Source organism: Oxyura jamaicensis, chromosome 15, assembly GCF_011077185.1.
Source record: "Oxyura jamaicensis isolate SHBP4307 breed ruddy duck chromosome 15, BPBGC_Ojam_1.0, whole genome shotgun sequence".
NCBI lineage: Eukaryota > Metazoa > Chordata > Aves > Anseriformes > Anatidae > Oxyura > Oxyura jamaicensis.
Genome location: NC_048907.1, coordinates 10,024,043 through 10,046,156, shown reverse-complemented (window position 1 = coordinate 10,046,156; position 22,114 = coordinate 10,024,043). Strand labels below are relative to the sequence as shown.

Below are 22,114 nucleotides of genomic sequence, written 5' to 3'. Positions count from 1 at the left end.
CATTAGCACTTTAATATCACATAACATACACCTATGACTTGTGCTAGTAGGAAAGTCTGATGCAAAACATTTATTTGAATTTATTTACACTGAACTGCTTTAATGCCATTAAGGACAGTCCTACACCTGCCATGATATAGGAGAGAATAAATCACTGCAAGTCCCATGCTACAATATTCAGGAGTTTTAAGAGATGAAATATTTAGTCTTTAAAAATAATAAAGACAGATAACCTGTGTGCTTGTAAACATAACTGTTAAGATCAATATGACCAGCTTCAGCTTAACCTTCAGGATATAACGTCAAGGACTTATTGCTGAGATAGGCAGGGAAGACAATTTCAGAGCACACAGTGCTCATGGAATCTGTTTAAAAATATGTGGAGGACAGGAAGGTGATTGGGAATCATTTGCATTGTCTGAAGGATGGACCAGATCTGACCAACATCATTGCCACAATGATGTTCCAACTGCCTGTGTAGAGTGGTTGATGCAATACGCTTCAGTTTTAGTAACTCTTGAAACCACTTTCCATAGCAGTCTGTAGCTTATTACAGTTGGATAAATGGACTGTTGGATGCACTGAAGAGTGGTAGGGCTTCCAAGCTACTGATACTAATTAATAGCACAATGTCCAATAAGCAGCTAGTGGCAAGCACAGTACCCTGAAGATCAATACAGAGGCTGATATTGTTTAATATTTCCATCACTGACCAATCCACATCACATCCTACTTACTGACTCAAGAGTGGAGGTTTTAGCTTTTAGCTCCACACTAATGCATGAGAAAACTGTTTATTTGGTTAGAGGAACTACAGAGGTTCCTTCCAGACAAAGCAGAACTAACAGATTGAATGCCTGTGTTCAGTGTGCTCTGCTCTCTGGATGACCAAGATAACGAAACAGAAAGCACCCCCCCCACTTCCTACAATTCCACTGAAGGTTAGTGTCGGAGCGTGCACAGACCGACCCTCCCTTTAAAAGCACTTCATTTGCATAAGATCCATGATTAGCTCAAAATGGGCTGGAGCTCTAGAAGTAGGAATACATCTTAACTCTACTTTGGAAAGATTAGTGATAGGAAAAAAAAAAATCAAGTGTTTAGAGACAATCTTCCAAGAACCTAGTGAATCAGATTCAACTCATACCTTACAAGTTTTTAAGATCAATTAAGAGCTCTGGGCTTTTCTCTCTGATCTTGTTAGAGAAAGAAAAAAAAATCATGGGAACCTAAAACAAGACAAGACAGCACAAAAAATAACAAGTAACTCAACAAAACAATTGAAAGCTTTTATTGTGATACCTCAAGTAGATACAATATAGTGAAACAACAAATGATGTACAGTATTGCTAGGACAAAACAGCAACACAGCCATGTCACCTGTAAAAGAAAGCATTGTAAAGAGTTTAAGAAACAATGAGGCACAACTCAATTGCCATTTTTAACTCCTGCTTTAGGCCTTAAACCATGTAACAGTCCTTTTAAAAGAAACCTCTGAAGTGTCTGTTCCTTTTGCGGTGTTTATACTGCTGGTTGGCTTAACATGAGTCTAATGAAGTACAGTAAAGTGTCCAAAAGTTAAACAATTTGACAGCTTCTTCCACTTATCTCCATTGTCAAGGAATGGAGATATGAGAAATTTGGTCTGTGACTCCCTAGGCCACTGATGCTGCCATCTGACTGCTGGGATGAGCATGCAGAAAAAGCTCTTTACAAGCATTATTCAGAGGGATGCATTAAGTCCGCCAAAAATGGGACTTGGCATCAACAAACTCTTGCACTACCTTGATAGACCAATAAGAAATATGGATAACCATTTGGTTTATGGGTGTAGTGATGACCTTGTCAGCACTTCTGAGACACGATTTTAATTTCAAGAAGTTTTAATTTAAAGAAATTTTGTAAGTTTTATTCCCTCTCCTCTCCCAGATTCTTAAAGGCTACAAGCAGGCGGGGCACACCACTCAGGTTGACAATTATACTAGGCCTTGCTAGCAGGAAACTAGACTGAATTATAACAAGCTTCATTAATACAGTTTGCCATTGTATAGTTTACAGCAAACAAGGGAAAACGGCCCCTTTTACTGGTAGATAAAATTTAATTACTAGATTCCTAAGAGTACACAGCAATAGTGTACTCTTGGCTGATGTGTCAGCAATCCCTCACTAATTCTGCAGCTTATTTCACAGCAAGTTTGCAATTAACAGAATTGTAAAAGATGGCAGCATTGCCTTTTATTAATCAAAAAGGTGGTTAGAGTGACCGGCCAAAGAGTAATTCTAGCGTCTGGAAGCAGACTCAGTCCTGGAATACCACGGTTACATCCATTCTTTTGGACCAAGACAGAGGATGTGTGGTCAGATTACCAGAGTCACATAAAATTATGATTAATTACTTTAGGACAGGTGTGGCTTTAGAGGTTCAGAGGAAGAAAGCTTTCAATACATGTACATTTCTGCTAGCAAATTCCTATGCATCCCAATGAACATTTCTTCTAAGCCAGCTCATAGTCAGTTCATTTGGTCCAAGAAAGAGCCAGCAAGAAACAAAGGTTCACAAAAGCTTTTTGTTACAGTTGTAAAAAACAAAATATAAAATAAATGTTAAGACCAACAATAAAAATAACCAGTACAAGTAACAAAAAGTGCTCAAGTTGGAGGGGAAGTAAACTTGCCCAGAGCAAACACATACAAACTTTAAATATAATCTTTAATATATTACAAAAATTGGTTAGAGGGAAAATGCTTTAGTAAATTTTTTTTCAAGTAAGTTTGTTTTTCTTTCAAATGACTGCTGGAGGGTTCAGTGACCAGACTGACCTCTTCACATCAGCCAGCAGCCATCGCTATCTGGATTCTACTTTCACCAAAACCAATAACAAGAATTCTCTACATCTTTACATGGGGAAAAAAATAATTATTGACACTGCCAAGCAACACAGGAAGAAAATTCACCTATTCCCTCAATAGAATGAGCCTAAAGAACTGTTACATGGCAGCATGAAATTGCAATTCTGTATTAGTTCTACTCCCTCTAAGCATCACTCTTAAAAGACCAAAAAGAATATTGCTTTGTTTGGTTCTCTTAAAAGCCATTAACATCACATATAGATCATTAACTCTTTATGCCAGCAGTCTGAAGCTCTACGTGCTAAGCACTTGATGAAGTCCCAACCTTTGGCATCAAAGTTAATTAAGGTTTTGGTGAAAATGTCCAGTTTAAAATACAAATAATGCACTGAAGAAAGAGGTTGAATTTCTAAGTAAGAATCAGACTGTTACAGACAGCATTAACTAAGAGAGAGACAACCCCCAATTTTATAGAGAAAAGTCTTTAATACTTTACATATTTTCTTTAATTTCAACTCTACTGAAAAGCAGCTATTACTTTTGTCTTCAGTCCAGTGTACTTCTTCAACAAGCCTGTAGCCAGGAAATATGAAAAGCCAAAAGATACACAAACTTTACATAAGTGTTTTCACAAGTATTAACATTACAACTGGACTTTGAAGCCAGCACAAACTTTTGCTGATAGAAGATTCAGTGCTTTTTTTTTTTTTTATGTCAGCAACATACATTACAATGGAGGAAAAGAAATCCAGGTCAAAAAGATCAAAAGACAGGCAACACCAAAGCCCATCTTGCATCAATTACATTGTTAAAAACAAGACTTTGAAGCTTGATCTTATTTGTGAACATAAAGTGTAAGCCACAAAATCCAGATTGAACACAACTGTACCACCTCAGGTCTCTGGACTGAAACCCAACAGCTTTAACTACTTCTCTAATTTTTACGTATTTAATTCATAGGTATAGATCATTACTACATCTGGAATGCAGTTTAGCCAGCCTGCATCAGAGAATGCTTACACGTGGGAGAACTCTCTTCTCACTCCTAAGAGACTGGAAAGCTGGTTTTAAAGATCTGTATTGCCCCTACCCATTGGCATAATTTTTTTATGCATGACAAAATTTCTAAAGTGCAGTAGAATTCAGAAAGCCTATTAGAGATTCCCAAAAACGTAACAGCAGCAATGGCACCTATGACTAAACTTTGTAGGTGCCATGATATTAGAATTGTTTTTGAAAGAAAATTTTGCATTGCAAGGCTTTCATACTGTTCAGTTATAGTACTGATGTAGTGTTAAGGATTTTTGTTTTACAAGCATCTTGTCCTCAAGCATTAAATGGATTAAGATACAAAAGGTCTTCAGAGACTGTTTAATTTGAAAATAAAGTTAGCAAATTTATGTAGAGCATTTCAAAGTTGCTGAGAATGTGCATGCACAAATACCAACAGCTAATATCGTACATACACCTTTTAGGTTATTCTCTCATTAACTCATTCCAGTTAAGAAATAGTGGGAGATTAAAAGAGAAGGTAAGTTTCATATAAATTTTTGTTATAAAAATGTACTTGGGGATGATTTAGCCAGCAAACCAATAAACCCCTTCCCCCACCCTCAAATTTTAAAAACTATCTTGTTATTTTATGAAAAACTTAGTCAAACTTCCCTTCCCTCTTATTACCCCTCCTTTTTCTGTGTACTATATTAATTTTCATCTCATAGGCTCTGACCATTTCTCACAAAAATAAATACTTTTGTTCAAATGTAGCAGAAGCAGAATACCTCAGCAAGTTTCCTTGATATCAACCTCTTTGTCCAGTGCATTAGGACTATACAGTTACATGGAACCAGCCATAAAACTTCACTGATGCACAAGTCCCTGTTACTGGCAAAGGTACAGTACCAAAACTTTTTTTTTTTTGAATACACCAACTAATTTTTTTCTTCCAAAATAGAAGATGTATATATTTTCCTGTCTTTTTATCTTGCAAGCTATACTTTTATAAATTTATTATCCTGGAAATTCCTTAGGGGATGTGTTGGTCTTAATTGGACATATTCTATAGCATTATTAATTTAAAATCCTTCTCGGGTATTTCATTAAGATATCATGCCTCTAGCATAACTCATCCTAACAACTTAAAGATCTGCTAATTTCAGTCAGTGCAATTGAAATACTTTTAAACTGAGCACTGTACCTTTAACCAATTCACCTACAAGATGTACACAGGTTGTGGTACACTCAAATTTAAAAAGAGAAATTAATAAGTACAATACTGCATCCCCTTCACTGCCAAATACATCAGAAATTGCTACATATAAGAAAGCACCCCATCCCATACATTCTTTCAGACTGCTCAGATATAGAACTTCTACAGGATTGGAGTGTAGGTGTTTAGGCAAGAAGCATGCACAGCGGAAGGTAGCATTAAAGGCATAGGTCAGAGATAGATGCTAACCAGTAAAATCCATTTTCAATTAGTGAACTGTTTCTCTAGTTTGAGAGAGTTTAGAAAAAGGTCATCCAAAATGTTCCAAAACAACTGTTCACACAATAATACACATACAAAAAGAGGGAACTTACACAAGGAGAAAAGGCAAACATGGCCTGAAATAGCCACTTACACTACACTACTCATTTGTGAGGTTTCAGAGTTCAGTGATATTCTCAGGGCCATTCTAGCCAAGCTCTTCCTTTACTTTGCGTTAGTCTTTGTAAAGCATGTTCCACAGAGTATTGTCCAAACAGAAGGAAAAAGGTTATGATTCACTCCCAGCCATTGTCTTTTATCATGTGGGCAAGTTCAATGATAAATTTTCCTTCTTTGTATTTCTGACTGCTCTCGAAAGCATGTTCCTGGAAGAGAAAAATCAAGAAATACGTTAGGGAAATAAAGTATTTTAAACATCAACCTTACAGTGAAATGACAAATCAGAGGCATTAACATTTATATTTTTGAAGTTGTTTGTGTTCTGTGTGTATTCTCTTTTTCCTGGGTAAGCTAAAAGTTTTCTAATGGATGATTATTTTGGTCTCTGAACTGCCTATATGTAGCCCACAATACCAAACAAAATCATAAATGCATTAAATATAGGATTCACTTAAATATTTTTTGTAACTATCCCAGTCTTTAGAGTGCCTAACAACATACAGTAGTTAAAGAAGGAGCCATGTGCTTTTTTTGTTGTTGTTTTTGAAAACAGCATTAAAATTGATACACTCCTCATTTAAGGTCTAATATCAGATTTTATGTACTACAATGCAGTTGCTGGGGCCAAGCCACTAAATAAATTCTGATCTCGGTTTTATTTCTTGCTCTTCTTTTGTATTTATTTCTAGACATAACTGTATGTCTTAAAGTCACAACGTGAGGCTAATAGTTGGCACACCAGAAAATATACTGAACCAACAAAAATCCTACATAGACCACTGAGAATATAAATGTCAATCACACAGCACAGTTGCAAGCATTACACAGAACCATGTAAGTGCACAGACTACTTTTCCAACATCAGAATCTACTTCACAGTAGTAGTAAGCAGTGAAAACATGCTCAGTACCATTCATCATGGTTCTTTTTTTGCTATATGAACTAACTTTTGAAACCAAGAAAATTAAGACCCATTTTGTGAATTTCTTACATCTGGTTTAGTGTATGTGGTTGGTAATGTCAGAAAAAGATACTACAGAAGTATTAGTTGTAATAGCATCTATGCCTCATGCTAACTTTGCTGTCTTCAAAATAAAGTTATAACTGCTACAATGCTCCAGCAGATATAAGCAAAACGACATTACTGCCTGATGTATGCAAAAGCACTAGAGCTATCACTACCATCACTACCACTGGGCCTACTCAAATAGCTGTACTTCAGCATATAAACACTTATCAAAAATGTAAGTGTATTGCTTACATATTTCCATCCAAGAGTGGTTTTACAGTTTTCACAATAGATATCTGCCACAGCATGTAAACCTGTCAGAAGAACTCTCTCCTCTGCTGGACCACAGCCCACATTAACCCTGGGAAGGGGAAGAGAGAGAAATGACTCAACAATTAACTGCATGAGACTGCTTTCTCTCTTACCTGCCACCCACCTTTCCTCCAGAAGACAAAAAAGAAATAAAAAAATCAAATATAGGTGCCAAACTTATATACTACAGTAAAAGTAACTTATTTTGTCACACTGAGCTGAAGGTTGGAAGAAAAAAGTGGGGTTATTTTTGTTTTTCAAGTTGTTAAGACTACACATCACACTGTTGGTCATGCCCACTTGCTCCCACCACCAAAGACACATTAAGTAGTTAAACTTTCAGAGAACAGAACACTAAGAAGTAACTGGAAGCCTCTTCAGTTTTGGGCTTTTCTTCAAAAAAAATTTGTGACCTCTACACGTCTGTACCAGTACATCAGCACCAACAGCTGAATTTAGAACCAACTCCAAAATAGCAATAAGGAAAAAGCCTCGTAAACATTTCTTTGCTACAGAGCAGACTAAGCCATGATGAACAAACAGCAAGACAACAACAAATTATCCCATGAAGCACTGCATCAAAATATTTTCTGCATGAATAAGAATCTATGCAGAAAAGATCAGGCAAGGTTAAATGATGTTTTTAGACAGTGTTACAGAAGGACAAAATTTTGCCATTTTTGATCTTCTATTACCAGTTTCTTAGTACTGCAATTACACTGGTTGTCCCAAGTCTCCATTGAACAACTACACATAAAATGTATTTCAAGGATCTGCAATCAAATCCTTTGCAGTTATAGTTCCATTATCCTGGTCTAAAATAGACCAGGACACTTAACTTCACTTCTTTTTCCAAAAATGCTGCAACACAATCAACTGCTGTAAAAAAAAAGACAAAAATTCAATCTTGTGTATAAGCTTAAAATACATCCATCAGCAAATTCAAAGAACGAGCCTTATATTATGGCAGGGGCGTGCCTAAAACTGCAAAATTGCATAAGGATCTTTTGCATCTAGCAGGGTTGCAATATTCAAGGTCACTTAAAATATCCTGAGGATACTGGTGTACTACCATGTAAATGTATCTAACTATCACATGGAAAAATTCTTCTTTAGACTACAGTAAAGTTGTCTAAAGTAAACTTAGAGTTGTAAGATCTTTTCACTTCTGTAATATCTCAGGGTGGCAACTTTTGCTCAAGATAGTTAGCATTACATACAGAAAAGGAATTTTTCATTAACACCCTTCCCTAAACTTTCAGCTATTAGCAGAATTACTTACAGTAAACTAGCATCTGTGTGTGAGTACTTAAAAAAAGTCATCTGAGTGGCTCTTTAATAACTATTGCTGCTGAGTAAAAACACTGCTAAAAGAAGAGGTCAAAGTGCCTTACACAAATCTCTACTGAATTCTGTTTATGGAGCATACCAAAAAATTACACTCTCAGGTAGTGTGCAAAACTGTGGTATGATACTTACACAGAATTAAAGAGGTAGGCTCGTCCCTGGCTTCCCTGGAAGGACTGCATTTCAAAAAAAAAAAAAAAAGAAAAGATTACACTTAATTAGAAAGATTGCACTAAATTAAAAAACAGTTGAATAATGGTGCATCAACAAGTATATAAACCTAATACAATAAATTTAGAACAAGTTACAATAAAGTCAAACGTTTATATAAATTCTTTATTGTAAGGCCTCTTCTGCGCCCAAGTTTTCACCCACTTCAGATTTTAGCAACTGTCTTATGTATTGTTCAAAATGAGGCTCATAATGCAAACAAAGCATGCTCATAACTTGTCCCTCTCCAACATACCAATTCTCATTTTCCTAGATATCCTTCATATTAAGTAAAATAGTATGCTCTTAACTCGAAAGGAATTATTTCAAACTCTTTTCTCCTCTCCTGCTACACCCAAAAGACAAATTATTTCATTTTGTCATTTGATGTAAGACCAATAAAATTCTGGATCACACATAACACCTGAACTCTCTATTCAGGAAACACATGAAAAATGTATAAGCTTCACTTTATATTAATAAACTGTTGATGACCAACTGTTATCACCATGTGCTTTAATCTCTCTCACATTCCTGACAGATCATGGACAAAAGATGACTTAAAACGTTCTTGCCTGGGTCTAAGTTGATGTATTACTTCAGAGCAGTAGCACATTTTGAAGTAAAATCCCTAATTAACCACGCTTACCAGGGGTTGGTTTGGTTTGCAGAGCTGTTTCAGTGCATGTGAATTACATCTTTGTTCCTCTGTACCAAACTAAACCAGAAGCTCTTCTACTGTGCACTCTGCAAGTGCTAATAAAGATACAGAAGCTGGCACCCATTACCAGATAGCCCTGAGCTACACGCATGCCTGCAGAACTTGTAAGCAGACTAGACAAAGCATAGGTAAAACATTCAAATCTTATGTAACACATTACTGTTTTATCTGTTTTGTTCCTTCTGTATTAAATTACTTGACAATTTAGACATAATAATTTCCCAAAGAATATCACACTAGAGATTTTATTTCTTTCAGCAGTACTGAGTGCCATTGAAAAGATCTCTAAACCACCTTCCTTATTTTTTTCCAAAATTTTCCTTACCTAACCTACTTTCAGTGAAAGTTAGTCATTTTCTCTACGTTTGTTCTCAAATATTTTAAGAATTCTTGAAGTTCTAGTGTTGAAGATCAAAGACCAACTTTCCTGAAAGCTGCATTAGATCAACATGGAAGATTTTTGCAAAGAAAATGTCAGCTTGAATATTTTTGAATGCTTTCTTTGGAATGGTTTAGTAACATTAGGCATGAAAAGTTTTAGCAGCATTAGGTATGAAAACAGGCAAAGGGCCCTTCCTGCAATGGATGCGTCTTCTGGAATGTATTTATAGTTATATAATCAGAAGTCACTTGATGCCAAAACCGATATTGTGCCAGTCTAATGATTAGCAATGGAACATCAATACCAGTAATACAGAACCACAGAATCATTAAGGTTGGAAAAGACCTTCAAGATATCTGGTCCAACCATCACCCTACCACCAATGTCAACCACGTCCCCAAGCACCACGTCCAACCTTTCCTTGAACACCCCTAGGGACGGTGACTCCACCACTTCCCTGGGCAACCCATCCCAATGCCTGACTGCTCTTTCTGAAAATCTCTCCTAATTTCCAACCTGGACCTCCCCTGGCACAACTTGAGACCATTCCCTCTCGTCCTATCACTAGTTACCTGTGAGAAGAGACCAACCCCCAGCTCCCCACAGCTTTCTTTCAGGTAGTTGTAGAGGGCAGTGAGGTCTGCCATGAGCCTCCACTTTCCAGACTAAACACCCCCAGTGCCCTCAGCCGCTCCTCATGGGACTTGTATTCCAGACCTAATATATTAGCTACATAGAACAGTTTGCAAAAAAAAGTGTAAAATGAAAACATGTTAATGAACACTTTTCGATCACCAATAACCAGATTATATATAGCACCAAATAATTTTAAAAGAAGTCCACAACTGTGGACTTCTGTGGCAGCGTACTAGTGGCAGAGTAGTTGTATGCAGTGCTTAGCTACTCATAAAATTAATATGAAAAGTTCTACAGGGCAGCCTATAGTGTTAACATTTACACTGTATTTTAGCAACCATGTAAATAACTAATAAATGGGGATTTTAAGTTGGAAAATGGAATTGTTTTATTTCATCTACAACAAAAGAAAAAGTACACTCTCCCTTACCCAGAACTGCAAGTCTTATTTTTCACAAAGTGAGGAAAAAAGGTATGGTGAAAGCTAAAACTTCAATTACTAATGACACTGAGAGGAGAGACTCGGTTGAGTACAGTCCAAACAGCTCTGACAAAGTAATCCTTACACCTCCCTTAAAAAACAAAATAAACAGGCAAGCAAAGAAGCACCACTAGTTCATTTCTCCTGAGAAACTTCAGACTAACTTCTGTTAGCAGACACTAGTTGATTCATTCGATACAGTCTTTCTCACCTGCAAACATGTTTAGAGGCTAAATTCAGTATTTACATGCCATAGAATGAGTGCTTTGTTGCCCAGCCGGGAAGAGTGAGCTCCCCCACATTTACACCATTCACAGATAACTTGAGAGCAACCTGTATATGACACCTTGCACTGCTGTGCTCTGCAAGACAGAATTTGCATCTTGTCATTTCAGTGATGTTTTCCCTTAGGATCAGTGTCAGACCACATCAACGTGTCACTGTGCAAAGTCTGCAATATATCCATGCACAACTTTTATACGTAGGACTGAAATAAAACCACTACAAGGGTATCAGTCCTTAAATTCCTGGGCTTTTGACTTGTCTAATGAACTTCTGAACTTGTCAGAGCTTGGCTGCCATACTTCCCTGCTTACATGAATAGCTAAGGAGTTTGTTTTTCAAAAAAAAAAAACTGTACTCAAAACCTACGACACGGTATACATCTGTTGCATACCCATTGTCTTGACCAGGGAGTGTTGACTAACACATAGGGCACCCATCTACTAACAGGTATAAAAAGGTTTATTATCAGAGTTGTACTTCCTGATGCATCCTATTAGCAGGACTAAACGGAGAACAACTCACTGTGGCACTTGAACTGCTTGCTAAGCTTGTAACTTGGCTATAAACAGAGTATTTTGCATAACCAGGCAAAAAATTAATACTGAACAAACATTTGGTTGTACCTGCACTGAGTTTCTCACACCCTGTGCTGCATGATGCAGTTATACTGATATGAACTTTAAGAGACTGACAGGTTAAACACCTCATGCGTCAACTCCTCCAAGGAAACGAAAGGGAAGAGCGTGTTAAATGGCAGGGACTAACAGGCATAACTGTTCAAACCAGTCTCCAGACAAACTACTCCTCTGCAGAATAAACATCACCTATGCAAATGAAAACTTTTACTTCATAAGATTTGTTCAGCACTTCCCAGACTGCTAGCACTACACAGAAATCATAACTAAACCAGAATATTCTATTACAACCGTCATTATTCCAAGTCTGAAATGTGTCTTATCCACCTGAGAGGAATTAGAAGATAGTGACCAAGCATTAGCAAGCATGACCACGTGTCATCAGTAATGACTCAGAGCAAATGGAATTTTTAATTAGGAGCTGAGCAATTTACCAGTTCAACCAAAATTCTCAGTTAAAACAAACTTGCTTTAAGTCTACTTTCTGATGGTCCTCAATTAATAACCTTGTATTGATTTACGAGTTAACTTCTTCCCTAGAAAATTCACATCTCTGACTGACTGCCTAGTTCTACAGGCAGCAGATCTATAAGATCCATAACTATTTCTTATTCCAGCTCAGCTGAAAGTATCTAGAATGTCTGATATCATAACCAACATTGTTTAAATGTGCCTAGGAACTAAACTAAGGTGGACTGTAACAGTAGTTTGGTATTATCATTTCAAGTCATCTGACAGAACTATTATCAATAAATGTTATAGTAAAGAAGCTTTAGAAATGTTTCACTTGCACACTAGCACATACACACAGAATTAGATATGAACTATGCTTCTAAGTTAAACAGTAATTAGCTCTAACACCAGGATTAGCTGTTTTACCCAGGAGAAAAGGAAGTACCAGTTGAACAGAACACATATTTACTGCTCTAAGGCATACCTAAGAGCATGGGTGGGGGAAGGGAAGCTACTGAAGAGCTGAACATGTAATTAAATATTCCTCTCAGGTAGGATTAATTAGATGCTCCACAGAAAACATCTAGAGAAACTACTAACTTAGCATGTATTAAAGGTATGGCAGGCATTATCATACGCCAATTAGAATGGCATTATCAGTACCTTCCTTGCTTAACGACAACTTACAAGCAACTCCTAACACTGAAAAGGAGTTCTAAAGAACAGCAATGAAAGAAGTCCATAGGGGTCTTGTTTGTTTGTTTCATTTGCTCATTTCCTGTCACTTGCTAGAGTTCTTACAAGGAAAGATGGATCAACCTCAGTATTAGAGCATACATGCAGTTCAAAGAAATTACTCTGTAATTGAGAAGACAGTACCTCTTAGAGGTAGGATTCTTAAGATAAACCAGAAACATGTAAGTGCTCTGATGTCTGAAATTATCTTCTCAGTATCATGCACCAGTGACTGCAATGACCTCTTGCCTCTTCAAAATTTGCAAAATAAATTCAGAAAACAATTCAACAAAAGCTATGGATGAAAAAATTTTGGGGAAAAAAAAGTTGTTTCATTTGCTATTTCTCTCACATCTAATTCTGTGATGCTGTGAACAAGACACAATGCTGTTCAGCTTTGCTTGCTTACTAGGCAAGTCCTGAATGATGGATTCAATTACAATTCAGTATTTAAAAAAGTTTTTAAAACATTTCCAATTCATTGTTTAATAATTTTAATAGAGTTATAGAATTCACTATGTTGACAGCAACCTTAAAAAATCCACTCCAAAAACTGCATTCTCAAAGATTTGGCAAATGATAATTTCGGAAGTGAAGGCTTTGTCAGGCAAGTTATCTGGAGTTGTACAGCACCTTGAATTTATTTCAGAAATAACTATGTCAAAACACCTGTAGAGCAGAATACTTCCCTTGCACACTCTCCAGCTCTTTTAAGCGCTCAGATCAATTCTTGGATGTTTTCCAAAGACTACTTCTCTTCCAAAAAATAGATTCTTTTATCAGAAGACAGAATAAAAAAAGAGCTTCTTATAGAAAAAAATATCACCTGAATATTTGAGAAATTAGACCCATTTAGAGACTTTTCAGCAGGGAACAAAAACAGCCTTCAAGCACGTGACAGGCCCAACTATCTTTCCACTTACTCCTGACATCACATACAGTGAGATTACCAAATTGAATCAAGCTAAGAGCAGCACATTCACTTAAAGACAAACCCTTAAAAAAATCCTCTTGAACTCATCAATTAAACAGTGGAGACAGAAACAGAGATTGCTAAATAAGGCTGAAGTTGTTTTGGTATCTACTTAAGCTGAAGACTTTTCCTTCTTATCAATAATACCACAGCAGACATACCCAATGAATGACTCAGAGAACTGAATTTAATAACTATAACTAAGATAGTTTTATTGTGTTTTTTTTTTGTTTGTTTGTTTTACCCATGAGGTAAAAAGATTTCTCAGCGAAGTCAATGACAGCTACATACATATATATACACATCTTTATGCAGAACTTGCTCTTGAAAATATTGAGCCACGTAGCCTTGTCTTTGACTTCATGTAACTCGTTCTACTTCTGGGCTAGGTATGCTTTGCAATGAATGGGATGGAAGTATTTACACAGGCATCCACATGAAGTAATGCAGACTTTCTGCTGTTGCCAGCATTAAGGCATAAGTCAGTCTTTCAAGGAGGTCAACCTTGAGTAACAAAGTATTATCCATTGCAATTTATCTATAGGCTCTAAGGTCTCTGCTAGGTATTTGTATCTCTTCAAGATTTGTTTGACCTTGCCTGAATTTTGTAACTATTGCAACTTTGCAGGTCAAGGGCTTCAAGTGTTTTTGAACCTACATTCATGTAACATGTTGCCTCCTAGAAAGATTAACTACTGCTACCAACCACTGTGCATTCTCTACCACTTAGAAACAAATCACGAAAAAGACTTTGAAAAAATACATTTTAGAATTGCTTTAAAAGCAGTATACATTTATCATTTTAGAGGCCACACAAAGAGGCAACCTCTCCCAGACTTCAGAGCCTGCTAGAAGCTCTCTGTTAAAACTTATGTTTTGGGGTTTGTTTTTATTTTTATTTTTTCTTTCTGTGCTATTTGAGTATCTCCAATCCAAGAAGTGCCTCTTACAGCATCAGTTTTTTGCCTTCCTCTTTACTGAGGTCTGTGGTTGCTGGCTGATACAGAGGCTACCTCTTCTGTGTTCGGGTGCAGTCATAACAGGATACAAGCCTAAAAACCATTTACTTCTTTTTTAGAAAAAGCTGTATGTCCTTCCCTGACCTCAGAATCTCCTCCCATGTAGCGAGGAACATATTCCTTGTGATAATCAAAAAAAACCTCAATGTTTACCATTAACTCTAAAGACTTCGCTAAAGGAGCAAAAAAACAAAACTTAGCATACTTACATTAAAAATGTAAATAAGTAGTGTCTAACAGGCACTTACATCCACTTATTTGTTCTATTATTACACAATCATCCAAACCAGCATTTTTCCCAAGGTGACAGGGGTTATAAGTTATGACAACTGCTGTGTGCACGTGTTTAGCTGCACAGACTGTTTTTCAACACCTCTGCTAGTGACCACTTCCTGGTTTGGAACTCCTGCTTTCAGCCAGCCTCTTTCTCAAGTTCCCCCCTTAGACACAAAAGGCAGAAGGTTATGGAGTAAAGATATCTACAAGTGTATGCCCTAATCACTACCATCCATGTGGCTTTCAACACATTTTCAGCCCTTTCATAGATGCAGAGAAGAATGAAACTACAGATTAGTTCACTTACACAAGTACCATGTTTTTATATTGTCTGAGTAGTTTCCTTCTTACTTCTAAGCTATTGCTAATGCTCTTGGTTGCCATTTTACCATCAGCAAGGGCACAATAAAATAGACCTTCACAATTAACTTTAAGGCAAGAAGAACCTGCTGCTCAAACAGAAGAGAAATCAAATGAAAAGGTGAATTGTGTATGCTGCCATCCTTGTCAGACATTTGGCATCAACAGCTCTCAGAAGGAAGACAATTGCAAATCTGTACTGAAGTCTGATATTTTGAGGCAGAGAATCAGAAGGACAATTGACAGAAGTATGTAGTGCTCTCTGCCTTCCCATGACAAACCAACACCACTCATGCCATAGCACAGCTTGTCTTCTCATCTTGAAGTTGAAAACATTTCAGTATCAGGTATAACAAATGTTTACACTCTAAAGCACATTTGAGATCTAGGTGTAGCTGCTTTAAGAATGAACTATGCATTTTGGCTTTTTTTCCCCTGACCATGCAGAAAAAAGAAAGCAGGAAACAACCACAGAGTGGTTATAGCTAGATAACAAGTAGTGCTTGCCTTTATTTGCTGCAGAACAGCTGTGACAGTAGAGTTCTGAGTAAGACTACCTAGTATTTTGGAAAAACAGCAAGAATCTGTAGCTAAGAACTCTATTTACTGAATGTTTCCCAGAGCTTCAGCTTTAAACTAGGCTCTTCAAGTGAGGCAGGGAAGAAAATAAACAGGTTGAATAGTCCAATTCTCTGCTCCATCAATAAACCCACAACAGCACAGGAACACAATGCAGAAAATAAGCAGAAGACTTGCACCTCCTTCTTCCCCAGACCACTTCAAAATACGATCTAGGGGGCAATAACAGAGTCAATGCTCTTATAAATCCAAAGGAGCAAAGCATTGGGGAAGTGTTCTAGGGTTTTCAGTATTTGACTACTACTACTCATTAGCATAAGCATAAACCAGGTATAAGAACTCAAAGCACATTTTTCATTTAATTTTAGATTGTGTACAATCAATGTGTTATACTTCAGGCTGCTTTAAGTGTTTCTGCTGCAGCTGGGTAGTCAACATGGTAAACAATATTCCATAGATGGTTAGTATGAATTGCTACCTTAATCATAACATGCATCAGCAAGAGCACTTCATGGAATATACAGTTCAGGATCTGTTCGTCTTCTTACAGTTCCAAGAGGAATTTCTACACATTCTCTAGCATATTTCTTACATGTATTTTCCAGGTTAACCTGTGTTTTCTTTTAAAAGAAATCCATTTTTGTGTCTTCCCCACCTCCTCCTTGTATACCACTAGTTAGTTTTATTATTCAACTCTACCACTTCACATTTGTTTCTATCAGAACTTCTTGAAAATAAGAAAAGATGCAAATTAACCTTACAGGAAGGTATTGGTTTCTTCAAACATATGTTCTAAATACAAGTACAATAGATCAGAATAGCTTTTATTTCACAAACATACAAAATAGATACCTGACATTTTATGTATTTCTCAGTCTCACAAACTTAGAGAAAATATGGACAAGAAATCTTAAACCCACAGAATGTAGGCCAGCTGTCAAATAAGCATATTATCAACATACAAATACAGAAATTTTTAAGTCCTCACTGAAAGATATGATTAAGATAGGATTAAGTTTAAATCCACATCTAAAACCCTTCCCAACCTAATTAGAAGCAAATTACAATATTTGGGTAGTAGATTTTTATAAAAATAATTTAAAACATTTAAAAAGTGTAATACAAGCATGTGATTTACTTTAAGATCACTTTCAACATTCTTCCAAGCAAAACTCCCAAGACCTCAGAGAAGAGCAGCCTTACAATTGCCAGTGTTAACTGTGGCAATTTTGTCATCATACAAAAAAAAAAAAAAAACCTAAGTCCACCAAAAGAAGAGCTTCCTGTAAGTATGTGTGCTTAGGTTGCATTTCCTCAATGAATTTCTCTCAAGAGACACAGCTAGTGAAGTTCATTCTTCCTGTATGCACCTACAACCTCAAGTTCAAGAAATATGTAATCACTTCCTACTAGTTTTTGGCCCAGGACACATGGTAAATGAAGCTGTGTAGACTGCTTGTAGTTTACAATTAAGTGTTGCCAAGATGATCCCTTTTACTCAAGCTCTAAAATCAAGATGGAAACAATTCAAATCATTCATATTACTATCTGCATGTTCCTCTTGTTTTTTGTTGACCTTAAAAAGAAACAAGTACAATCACTACAGAGGAGATGAGGAACTTTTTTCCATTTGTTACAAGTAAAAACAAGTCTTCCCTCATATCATTTTAGATATGCCCAATACATGCACTAAGCTGAAGGAAAGAGTTGTTTAGGCATAGCAGAAGAATAAGCAAGTGATACAGAATAGTCAAAAAGTCACCAAGTTTACTATGAGTCAAAAATGTTTCTCGGTATCTAGATAAAGATTTAAATGGTTGGAAAGAAGAAAAATGTATTGAGAGAGCACAATATTTCCCCATAGCCCTTTAAAGGATAAGTGAGCAAGCATACTTTCCCTCCACTCAAAGAAAACCTCAGCTGAGAAGTGGCAGCTTTCTCACCCTCATCTCTTCAGCACTCAAGAGCACCTTAGCACTGTTGCTGAAAGCACAAGCAGACAGTAACAGAAAAACAGCTAAAGGCACTAAAAAATTTTATTCAGCAGAACAGCTAATATATAAGGAACTTTGTATTAAAGAGGTTTGAAAAGCAGCTGTTCCCCACCACCCCATTAGGAGCAAATTCCTCAGGAACTTATTCTGAAGCAAAGAATTAACCAGTTTGCTAAGTATTTACCCCAAACTTCAAGTTTTACCATGCATTTCACACACCACAAATCTTTGTTTCTTTCAGCAACAGGTAAGGATAGGCCTAGACTGTTTCAGTGATCCACACATACTCTAAGTTTAGACAGAGAACCATTTTTAACATCTCAGACTTATCACATTCTTTAGGGACTGGTACACAGCAAAGGAAAGTGTATTTACAGATTCTGTAACATCAGTGGAGAATTCTGGAGACAGCCAGTTTTGTGACTTCCAATCAAACAGTCAAAAATAACCTTTTCCTGGAATAACCATAACTAGAATAGTTCCCCCCTCCTGAAATGCATGTTTTCTTTCATTAGTTCTCCTTAGCAGATTTTGAGATACGGCATCTCACAAATACCTACCAGACAATAGATGGAGGTTGCAAACATGGGAAATATTAGATCAGTCTTTATGCCACACTTAGTAGTTTTCAGAATGTATCTGGTCCTAATTATGCAATGCCTATGACCCAAGAATGAACCCAGGAAAGACGCTTTGAAGTATGCACTGGATTTGCATCCCTTATCTACAGGGAGCAGTGATGCAATGATAACCATTTTGGTTGAGAAATAATTCATGAGGTCTCTAAACAAACCACTTGCCTTGGAGATCAATTCATCATGATTGGCTAGATGGGCTCTGCAGTGGATACAGCTATAGGTTCGGTGACAGTTCGGCAGGTAAGCCTGGAACGTTTTTGATTTTGTCATTTTTACCATCTCTGCTGGTGGCTCCTCACTCAGCTCAGGGCTGGCACTTGAAGAATTACAACTTTGCTGAACTCGCTGACAAAAGAAACACTGGAATATGCAAGCAAAAGCCGTTGTTGTTCTGGAGTGTGTGTGGCACTTTCCACACAAATGACAGAAGAGAAACAGTCACAACCTGTAGGTGAAAAGAACAGAAAAAATAACAGCTTTACAAGGCCACAATAAACTTGTTATTCAATCTTAGACACAAAATGAGGTGTTATATAGAGCAAGTATCTGGCTGTGCTACAGTGCACTTGTTTCCGCAAAGTCCCTCAACTTCCAATTTGACACAGCAACAAGCAGTTTCTGTTCTACTTCTGGCTTCTACTTGATCACATTTCTAATGAAGGAAGAGATTCAAACGTTTCTCCTTGAAAATCACTGTCCACAATATCAGATATACCCTATGAAAAGCACGCAGAAGTTACAGCAGAAAGGCAGGGGACTAGAGAATTATTTTTGACATTCCAGTGGTCAGTTCCAATACAACACATGACCAGGCATCTCAGAAGAGATGTGCTATGACCAACAACAAACATACAGCAGGTATTTACACCGCAGCTTTCAGCTATACCATAGCTGGCTTTGAGTTGAATACCAAGTAAGATACTGCCACCTTTGCTAGAGAGGCTGTGTATCCTCCTCTTTCAAGCTCAGAGGAATTATGCCTTTAGGCAAAAACCTTTTGACTACTGTCCTGATCAAAGCTAATTAGGTACTTCCTTACTCTACCAAAATAATTTTAATGGATGCTGTTGAAGTCAGTCAGATAGCAAATGCTAAGTTCTACACAGGGAGTACACAACTGCTTTCTTAATCCCCAGACTGCCTTTAAGAAAAGCTACTTGTGTAAACACAAGGCCAGACCTTCCTGCTATGCTGAAAAAATTACATAGTCTAAATATTCAGAGCAACATTTATTGATCTGCCAAAGGCCACCCGCTACCACCCTGTGTGTCAGGCTAATGAGCAATCCAAACACGAGCACTGCACAGCCACTTATGTCATCAGCCATCAGGTGACAGACGGAGTAGGTCAATAGCACAAGCACAGAAACGAGAGCCAATATAAAGAATTCACACTATCTTGATCCAGCTATTAAAACAAGCATGCAAAATGCTTATCACAGTTGTAAACCATGTGCAGTGCAGCAGTTAACCACTACTCTAGCAGTAGGACACTAGTAACACAAAGATAATGAAAGCCACATAAATTAAGGATTGTTTATAGGAAGTAGTCATTGTGCTTCTAAAGAAGTCCTGAGAAAGCAATCTGTACAGCAGGCTGTGCACAAGAGGACCACGGCAAGATCTGATGGGTTTTTTGTTGAATCTCTAGCTTATCATAGTAGAAGTGGAAGAAACTCAAAAACTGAAGGACTTGCCACAAGAAATTTGTACTGATCTTACAATCTTTCTGATTGTACAGGCAGAGGTAAGCCACATGAACAAGACATGGAGCAGAACATACGCAGCCCTAAAACTAAAGCAGCAACGGGAACTAGCTGCCAAGCAAAGCATGCATCTACAAGTCCAGAAGACTTTTCCAAGTCACTGGAAAGACAAATACAGATTTTACGTTTTACGTGTTTGAAATATTAACCATACCAGCGTGAAGAGCCAAACTTATTTCTTTAAATGACCGTATTAATAATTATTGTATTATCTTGGGAAGACGGATACGTAATTGGAACTGCACGGGGAAGCACAGCGGCAGAAGGCAGCCTGCTTTGGCGGAACACCCCGCTGTTAAGCTGCGGTCGTTACCGCGGCCGGACCCGCGCCCGCCGGCCGGGGCGAGCAGCTGCGGGGGGCGCGCCGTGACGTCACACGAGGGGCGGGGGTCGTGGTGACAGTGGGCGTGGTCAGCCCGTCGGTGGGCGTGCCCGGCCCCGCCCCGCGCAGCTCCCGGATGTGTAAACAAACACCGAGCGTGGCGGGGGGGCGGCGCGGAGCCGCGGGGAGGCGGGGGAGAGCCCCGGGGAGGGCAGGCCGCGGGCAGCCGGGCTCCCCCCGCAGGAGGAGCAGCGGGGCGGCGCCGCACTGGCTGCAGGAGCCCCCGGAGCAGTTACCGTCGCCGTTGCACTGCCCCAGCAGGGAGCGCTCGGGACGGGGCCCCGGGGGAAACACACCGGCAGGGCCAGCCGCTGCTATTCCCAGCCGGGGGGGCTGGGAGCCCTCCCTTCCCTCCGTGCGCGCGGGCAACCCCGGCCCCACCGCTCCAGACCCCCCCCCGTTATGTAAGGGGCCGCCCCCCGCCCCGCACCGGGCGGGCTGCAGGCAGGCAGCGCTGCCGTCACTTCCAGGCGCTATAAATAGCGGCCGAGCCCTCCTCCTCCAGCCAACTTGCCCCGGCAGCCCCCCCCCTCCGGCCCCACGCACACACAGGAAATCGCGGCCCCCACGACCGGGGGGCGCCGCGCGGGGCTGTCAAAAATAAATAAAATAAAATAAACAATAAAAAAGGAGGGAGAGGGACCGGGCGCTCGGCCGCTCCGGGTACTCACCGCTGCGCCCTGCCGGCTCCGCTCCCCAGCCGGGACCGCGAGCAGCAGCCCCGCGCCCCTTCCCCTCAGGCGGGGTGGCGGTGCAGCCGGTGGAGGGGGGGGGAATCAGCACCGCCCAGCGGACACCGAACGGGCACCGAACAACAAAGCGGGGCGGCTGCGTGCGCGACGGGGAAACCGGGGGGGCATCAGCGGGGCCGGGAGCCGGGCGCGGGTCTCCTCGCCTGAGGGCCGAGGCCCGGCCGAGGCATGGTGCCCGGGGCCCCGCCGCGCTCCGCGCCCGCCGCCGCCTTTGTTGTGTTTCCCCCGGCCCGGGGGCGCAGCGGCCGTTAAACGCGCTCCCACCGCCGCCGACAGCCAATCACCGCGCGCGCGCGCGCTCCCTCGCGCCCGCCCCGCCCCCTGAGGAGGGGGGAGCGCGAAGCTCCGCCCCTGTCGGCTTTGTGGTGGAGGGAGGGGCGGGGCCAATGCGGAGGGCGGGCTCCTTGGCCCCGCCCACCCGCGGGGCCGTTGGGCGCGTGCAACGAGCGCCCCCTCCCCCGTTCCTCACGACCCCCCTCCCTCCCCCCCCCGCCCCGAGGCGGGAAGCGCGCGGAGGGCGGGCGTCAGCGCGGCCCCGCTGAGGGAGCCGTGAGGGGAGCTGCCGCCGTGAGGGGAGCTGCCGCCGGGGCAGCCCCGAGCGTTCTCCGGGGAGGTTACAGGTGTGCCCAACGGAGGTGGCTGGTCTGTCAGGCGGCTGCTGGAAGTAGGT

At 39.8% G+C, this 22,114-nt stretch overlaps 1 protein-coding gene across 1 annotated transcript; it reads right to left on the bottom strand.

The window, feature by feature from the left end:
* Positions 1-1,268: 1,268 nt before the first annotated feature.
* YPEL1 (yippee like 1) lies at positions 1,269-21,711 on the bottom strand. The gene is made up of 5 exons (XM_035340454.1): positions 21,364-21,711; positions 18,708-18,990; positions 8,301-8,344; positions 6,762-6,870; positions 1,269-5,706 (listed from the first exon to the last, which is right to left on the bottom strand). Exons 2-5 carry the CDS (start codon positions 18,822-18,824, stop codon positions 5,617-5,619), a joined length of 360 nt encoding a protein of 119 aa, XP_035196345.1. The 5' UTR covers positions 18,825-18,990; positions 21,364-21,711; the 3' UTR covers positions 1,269-5,616.
* Between the last annotated feature and the right edge of the window lie 403 nt (positions 21,712-22,114).

Coding starts and splice junctions, on each gene's coding strand:
- YPEL1 (XM_035340454.1), bottom strand. CDS start 18,824: ATGGTAAAAATGACAAAATCAAAAACGTTCCAGGCTTACCTGCCGAAC. Junction 6,871..8,300: donor GCCTACCTCTTTAATTCTGT/GTAAGTATCATA, acceptor TCCCCTTCCCAG/GGTTAATGTGGGCTGTGGTC. Junction 5,707..6,761: donor CCACTCTTGGATGGAAATAT/GTAAGCAATACA, acceptor TTTCTCTTCCAG/GAACATGCTTTCGAGAGCAG.